Source organism: Otolemur garnettii, unplaced genomic scaffold (genome assembly GCF_000181295.1).
Source record: "Otolemur garnettii isolate 467f Iridium unplaced genomic scaffold, OtoGar3 scaffold00063, whole genome shotgun sequence".
Classification (NCBI taxonomy): domain Eukaryota; kingdom Metazoa; phylum Chordata; class Mammalia; order Primates; family Galagidae; genus Otolemur; species Otolemur garnettii.
Window position 1 is genome coordinate 10,245,442 of NW_003852458.1, and position 7,932 is coordinate 10,253,373.

A 7,932-nucleotide genomic window follows, 5' to 3' on the forward strand; every position below is an offset into this window, starting at 1 on the left:
AAAAAAAATTATTATTATTTTAATTTTTTTAATTTTTAAAGAGTTAAACTTAATTTGAGATCAGGTCATAACAACTCTGTACTTTTTAGCTTTCTTATCAGTACAGAGGGGTCAATTTACAAACTTGTGCTTGAATAAGGTAAATATTTTTAGACCCAGTAATCTTAGCACTCAGGAAGGCCACGGCAGCTGGATTGCTTGAGCTCTTGGGTTCGAGACCAGCCTGAGCAAAAAGCAAGGCCCTGTCTCTACTAAAAATAGAAAAACTGAGGCAAGAGGATGGCTTGAACTAAGAGTTGGAGGTTGCTGTGAGATGATGCCATGGCGCTCTACCCAGTGGGTGACAGCTTGAGACTCTGTCTTAAAAAAGAAAAAGAAAGACAGAAAAAGAAAAAAAATTTTTAGACCCAGAAGATTGGCTTATAGTTATTAAAATTGAGCTCTTTTTAAAATGAAGATTTATGTTTTTGACTATATTTCCCCTTGTCAAAACGAGACATCATCTCTGTTCCTATGCCTTTCACAGTTTATCTCACACCTGCTCATTCCAGGGGTGCAATACTGATCTGACAATCCTGTTATCAGTAGCATCCCCTGATAACTCTCAGAATCTCTCTCTTACCGTTATACAACCACCAAAACTTTCTATGTTTTTTCTCAAAGTCTTCCTGGTAGTTCCACGGGAGCCCTTAACAGCTCTTAAGTCTCTTTTAATCCAAGGTGATGTATGCCAGTGAAGTGGAAGGAATACAGAGGAGCTGAAAATTTGGTGTTTCTGGGAACAGCCAGAGCAATGTCAGGCAGATTTAGTTCAGTTGTGTCCACCTGACACAAATATTCAGATGTTTCTAATCACCTACAGCATTGCCTATCCATGAACAGCCTTACTTATTTTTCACTCTCCAATTTTACCAATAGTGTTCACTAAATAAAAGACTGGGGGTGGCACCTGTGGCTCAGTGGGTAGGGTGATGGCCCCATATACCGAGGGTGGCGGGTTCGAATCCGACCCTGGCCAAACTGCAACAAAAAATTGCCAGGCGTTGTGGTGGGCGCCTGTAGTCCCAGATGCTTAGGAGACTGAGGCAAGAGAATCACCTAAGCCCAGGAGTTGGAGGTTGCTGTGAGGTGTGACGCCAAGGCACTCTACCAAGGGTGACAAAGTGAAAGTCTTGTCTCCAAAAAAAAAAAAGAGAGAATAAATCAAAGACTGACTGGTATAGTCTTGGCCAGGCACATACTAAGGAAGTTATTCAAAGAAGGTAGGAACTTGAAGCTCCCCTCAGCAAGCACCTTGTTAGGATGCAGGCCCTAGATTGCCACAGGTTATTCTGGTTTGCAATGACTAAACCATGAGACCGATCAATCCAAGAGATGGCTCTGACTGAGGTGGGACCTTAAGGAAAGATGTGGCCTTTCTGGTCCCTAAATTCAGCCTTTTGACTGAATCCATATTTTACATAACACTTTTATTAAAGGGGGTGCAGAAGAGAGCAATGAAGCTCTTCTTGCCTCCTTTAGTGCTTAAAAAAAGAACAATCCTGGGCTGAGCATGATGGCTCATGTCTGTAATCCCAGCACTTTGGGAGGCCAAGGTGGGCAGATCACCTGAGCTCATGAATTAAGACCAACCTGAACTAGAGCAAGACCTCATCTCTAAAAATAGCCAGGCATTGTGGCGGGCACCTATAGACCCAGCTATTTGGGAGGCTGAGGCAAGAGAATAGCTTGAGCCCAAAAGTTAGAGGCTGGTGTGAGCTATGACACCAGGGCACTCAATGGGGGGGAAGGGGGCAACAAAATGAGACTCTGTCTAAAAAAAAAAGAACACTCTTGAAATGAAGCTATAGGTTCATTACCCCCGGTTGGACCAAGAATTGTTATCTCCCCAACATCTGATAATGAGTGTAGTTTTAAAACTTTATTAGATCTCTGATCCTTTTGAGAATCTCATAAAACCTAACTTCTCCCAGAAAAATGCTGACATGCACAAAAATTTCAGGGCGCTCACAGCTCCTGACCTGAAGTCTATTAATAGACATCTTACAAGCTCTTCCTCTAACTTTTAAGAATCCTGGTCTTGAAGAAGTGCTTCTCAAAATTTAATGGATTTATCCCTTTGAATGGGGAAAAAGCAGTTTCTCAGATCCCAGAGATCATCTCAAGTCATCAGAGATGATGTGCAGAGCCCAGCTGGACAAAGCAGTTTTCAGGCAGGACGAGCCCATTTTGACTCCACTGCAGTCCCAGCACAGAAAACAGTGTTTGGCATAGAATTGTTGATCCATAAATATTTGTTGAATGAATAAAGAGGTTTCTGAGTGACTCGAGAGCTCAGGCTTATTTACAGCCCAAAGAAAGGTGCACTAAATGGGTCACTAGCATCACCTGGAGCCTTACGTAGCGTTCAAACCAGCTTGCCAGGGACATAGCTGATACCCCAATGCAAGGAAGCTTTGCCAGAGCATTTTATGGTTAGTCTCTTGGAATGACCTTGGAGGCTGTATAGTGCTCTGAACCAAGAGACCTGGGTTCACATCCCATTTCTACCCTTCACTGGCTGTACGACACCAGGGGAACTATGTAATCTCAGATGCAGCTTTCTCCCATATGTGACGAGGAGGTAGTTTATGCTTTCCTCACAGCAGTGTTGTCAGAATCCAGATTTGCTACATGCCAATGCAGTTCAGATCTTGGAGCCTCTGCAAAGATGTTAAGTACATATAAATAAATCTACTCTACACAGAGTAGATTTGGAAGGGTTCACCATGAGCCAAGGATCGACAGCAGAGAAAGGCATGTCTGATTGCACTGCAGGTGGTACCTGTGACAAGTACAGAACACTCTGACACTTGTTTGTGAACCTTATAATGACAAACTATGTAAAACACACAGCAACCCATAGACCTTCCTGGAAAAAGTTGCTGTTTAAGCCATGAAACATAAGAGTCACCTTCTGTTTGGGGTTTTGTTTTTCTCACTTTGAGTCCCCTCGTTTTGCTTAGGAAAGTCGTGAATGCTTTCTGGTGGCTGTGGCACACAGCCTAAATCACAGCACAGCAGTAGGGGGAACTGGATGGTTGGCATGGGGTCCAGGACATGGAGATTGTGCATTTACCCTAGGGATCCTGGGGCCCAAAGGACAGGATATTTACTTTTCCCCTCCCTTGTCTAGATAATTATTTGTATGTTGCGAATGAAGTACACCCTTTCTAACCTACTGTTGCCTGGCCGTGGAAATCATCTCAGTGCACCTTTAGACCTCCCTGCTGAAGAGCACTCACATGACAGCAGCTAAGTCACAGTCTCCATCAGCTCTCTGGATGCGACACATATTCACTCTTTCCAGAAGCCTTCTGGAAATATGATGTGAAACCTCGGTGCAACAGCTGGAGGCAATGGGAAGTATGGCTAAATGAAGAAAAGAAAGGAAATGTTAAATCTTAAAATTTATAGAACACTGGCCTGGTTCTCATTTTTAAAAATTCAGAGAAACAGAACATTAATCCACTCCAGCCAGAGGAAGACACTATGGAGGGCTTTGCAAATACACACCTGGGCCAGGACATGTCCCTACTTTTTGGAACTTAAACCGTGATTCTAAGAGATAAAATGTAAATTTAGGCAAAGACAGAAAACAAGTGGAAGGGATTTTTTAAAAAAGCTTCAGACAGTGAAGCTAGTTGGACTCATCAAAGATGAGAGGAGTGAGGTTAAGAGTGTCCCACACAGCTTGGAAGAAAGCCCCTATAGCAGGTTTCAAAGTTTCCCAGCAGGGAAGGACTTGGCTTGATAATGAATTTGGATGGATGAAGAAAAATGGAGGACAGTTGTTCAAACTAAGGGAAGTGCATGACACATTTAGGGTGCAGAGAAAAATAGGCCACTTTGTCTGAGAAGGTGAATAATGGGAGATATGATTCAAAAGACAGACTGAGATCATAGCACTGAGGCCTTGAATGCCACTCTAAGGGGCTTTAACTTTTATGAAATGGGACCACTAAAGACTTGAGATAGAAAAAGGGTTCTAGGAAAATTCATCTTGCAGTATAAGCAAGACGGATTAAAGTGGGGAATGACTGAGATAGGGAGTCAACTTAAGGATGGGTTTATGTTAAGGAAATGAAGGCAACACAAACATGAAAGGAAATACATACAATCTCCATGTGAAAACATGTATCTGCAAATTCCTATATGCCACAAACACATAGCATTCTACTATGCTTCCCATTCCACCATGTGGATGCTGAATTTAAAAAAAAAAAAAAAGGCCAGGTGTGGTGGCTCACACCTGTAATCCCAGCACTCTGGGTGGCCAAGGCAGGTGGATTGCCTGAGCTCACAGGTTTGAGAACAGTCTGAGCCAGAGCAAGACCCCACCTCTAAAAATAGCTGGGCATTGTGGCAGATGCCTGTAGTCCGAGCAACTCAGCTACTTAGGCTGAGGCAAGAAAATCACTTGAGCCCAAGAGTTTAAGGCTGCTATGAGCTGTGATGCCATGGCACTCTACTGAGTGAGACAAAGTGAGACTCTATCTTTAAAAAGAAGGGGGAGGAGCAAGATAACAGGCCGAGTAATAGCTTCCTTGCAACTGGGTACGATGAGACTGGGGAGAGAAGACTCCAGGCATCTCTGGCTGGTGGGATCTGCCCAGAAACATCCCTTTGGGGACACAGGGAATCAGCAAGAGACTTCTGGACCCTGTGAGGAGGACATAAGCAGTGGAGAACTGGCAAGTGTTTGCATGTGTTCATTCGGTCTAATCCTGCCGGCAGCTGTAAGTACAGCAGCAGTGAGATTGCAAACTGGAAAGGCCTTACCTGTGAGCTGTTTTGTTTTTTTCTGGACTTGGCACTCAGTTGATCTATCTTGGAAGAACTTGGGCAAGAGTGCGGAGGACTTTAAGCCTGGCCTAGGGCCCTAGACTGAGCAGCGGAGCCAGATGGAGCAAATAGTGTTTGGCTGTGGGCCGCAGGGAGCCATTGTGGAAGAACTGCTCCAGCAAGCTCCATCCTCAGGGTTGCAGGGCAAGGATTGGGCAGGACACCTTGGACCAGTAATCTAGTGACTGAGCAGCCTAAAGGCAGGGACTGAGGCCTTACAGCCTTGGCCCTCAAGGGTAGAGAGTGAGACCAGTTTTGGCACACTGGGTAAGTGGATAGCCACTTCAGGAGTGATCCCAGTGACAAGTGCTTTCCTGGAAAAGCTTCTGCTTAGCCAAGGTTAGCAGTTTAAAGTGCCTTTTAAGCAGGCTGAGGAGAGATTTAGGCTCTCCACCCTGCAGGGTTTGAGAAATCAGCAAAGGCCTCCAGTCTCCATCTCATACAGCCGTATCAGTATTGTGATTGACATCTCATACCCCAGAAGATCACCTGTTGCCCAGACAATATTCAGCAAGATATATATACTGCTTTGTCTTTGTTTTTGTTTTGTTTTGTTTTAATTTCAACATTTTCCCTCTAGATTCTCCCCCTTTGTTTCTTTCTTTTCTTTCTTCATTTTTCTAATTTAAATATAGTTTTCCATTGTTGCCTTCTTTAACAATTAGCACTTCATTTTTGCTAGTGTTTCTACCCCTACTATTTGGTTTTTCCCCCAATTTTATCCCATAAAGTTTTCTGTTTGCTTGTTTTTGTTTGATTTATAGCATTTTTTTTTTTTTTTTTTGAGACAGAGCCTCAAGCTGTTGCCCTGGGTAGAATACCATGGCATCACAGCTCATAGCAACCTCCAGCTCCTGGGCTTAAGTGACTCTCTTGCCTCAACCTCCCAAGTGACTGGGATTATGGGCTCCTGCCACAACAGCTGGCTATTTTTTTTGGTTGTAGTAGTTGTCATTGTTATTTGATAGGCCTGGGCTGGATTCGAACCCACTAGCTCTGGTGTACGTGGCTGGCTCCTTAGCCATTTGAGCTACAGGCACTAAGCCTGATTTGTAGCATTTTTGTCTTTCCTTGCTACTTGGTGGAGGTGGGGTACTGTGACTGAACAGGCTAGCAAAGAGCTGCTGACCTCAAAGGAACCACCTAACCCGGCACCCCCAGAGATTGGGGGTTTTTTAAAGTTGGGTCAAAGTACTCTACTGTATACCTATACTGCTCCTGTCTCCCTCTTTCTGTGCTTCTCTTCTTTTTGTCAACATTCCCTTTTACTCACCCCCTCTCCTTTCTCTTTTTTATTTTCTTTTTTCCCTTCTTCCTCTTCAGTCTTCTCATCCTTCTGGTCCTGTACTAAAAGGACCCTAGTCTAGAGGCACAGTAACTTAAAGAGCAAGAGGAAGTGAAAGGAAAGTTAGGGCAAGGAAATAGATAAAAGATAACACTCATGAGAAAGACTCAGCAGAAAAATCCTGGCAACACACAAAAAACAGTCCAGAGCCACCCCCCTCGCCCAAAGGACCATGAAGAAGCTACTGCAGAGGATTCCACCTATGAAGAAATGTTAGAAATGACAGAAAGGGAATTTAGAATACAGATGATGAAAACAATGAAGGAAACTGCTGATAAAGTGGAAAATAAAAAAAGGAAATCCAAAAACACAATCAAAGAGATGAAAGATATGAAGAATATAGAAAGGATATAGCAGAGTTGAAAGAACTAAAGCAGTCAATTAGAGAATGTAAAGATGCCATAGAAAGTATCAACAACAGATTAGACCATGAAGAAGAAAGAATCTCAGAGGTAGAGGGCAAAGCTCTTGAGATAACTCAAGATAGTTAAAGTGGCAGAAAAGGAGAGAGAGAAAGCAGAATGTTTGCTGACAGAATTAAGGGACTTTATGAAGTATTCAAACATATGAGTTATAGGTACCCCAGAAGGGGAAAGATGAATGCCCCAGGGGAATCGAAGCCATACTAGAGAATATTGTAAATGAAAATTTCCCAAATATTACCAAAGAATCTGACACACTCCTTTCAGAGGGATACCAGGTCACCTCAACTCTAACCGAGCTTCTCCAAGACACATTGAGATGAACCTGTCCAAAGTCAAGATAAAAGTAAAGATTCTTCAAGCTGCCAGGAGTAAGCACCAGTTGACCTACAGGGGCAAATACATCACAGTGACTGCAAACTTCTCTAATGAAACTTTCCAAGCAAGAAGACAATGGTCATGTACCTTTAATCTACTTAAACAGAACAATTTCCAGCCCAGAATTCTATATCCTGCTAAGCTAAGCTTTAAAATCGATAGAGAAATCAAATCATTTACTGATACACAAACATTGAGGAAATTTGTCACAAGACCAGCTCTATAGGAAATATTTCAACCCATTCTACACACTGACCATCACAATGGGTCAACAGCAAAGTAAGAACTCAGAAATCAAAGGACAGAACCTAATTTCCACCATGATACAAAAGATAAAACTAAGCAATGGACTCTCACAAAATAAGATGAATAGAACACTACCACACTTATCAATTATCTCAATAAATGTCAATGGCTTGAATTCCCCACTAAAGAGGCACAGATTGGCTGACTGGATTAAAAAACACAAGCCATACATTTGCTGTCTACAGGAAACACACCTAGCTTCAAAATACAAATTAAAACTCCGAGTTAAGGGTTGGAAGACCATTTTTCAGGCAAACAGAATTCAGAAGAAAAGAGGAGTTGCAATCTTATTTTCAAATACATGTGGATTTAAAGCAGCTAAAGTAAAAAAAAGACAAAGATGGTCACTTTATATTGGTCAAGGGAAAAATACAACAAGGAGACGTTTCAATTCTAAATATTTATGCACCCAATTTAAATGTTCCCAGATTCTTGAAACAGACATTACTCAGTCTGAGCAATATGATATCCTATAATACCATAATAACAGGGGACTTAGAATACTCCTCTTACAGACTGGACAGATCCTCTAAACAGAAGTTAAACAAAGATATCAGGGACTTAAATGAGACCCTAGAGCAACTGAGCTTGATAGAC

The 7,932-nt window shown here is 42.5% G+C and overlaps 1 protein-coding gene across 3 annotated transcripts in view; it reads right to left on the reverse strand.

Annotated features, from left to right (window-relative positions):
- CCL28 (C-C motif chemokine ligand 28) overlaps positions 1–7,932 on the reverse strand; it is a 34,290-nt gene that overhangs the window by 7,059 nt on the left and 19,299 nt on the right. For 2 of the 3 annotated variants that reach the window (XM_003792963.3, XM_023515019.1), the window contains exon 2: positions 3,285–3,411. In XM_003792963.3, the coding sequence (XP_003793011.1) occupies positions 3,285–3,411 (127 nt within the window). Of the gene's footprint in view, positions 1–3,284; positions 3,412–6,157; positions 6,188–7,932 lie in introns of those variants that run through there. The other variant, XM_012807079.2, reaches the window with a different exon arrangement.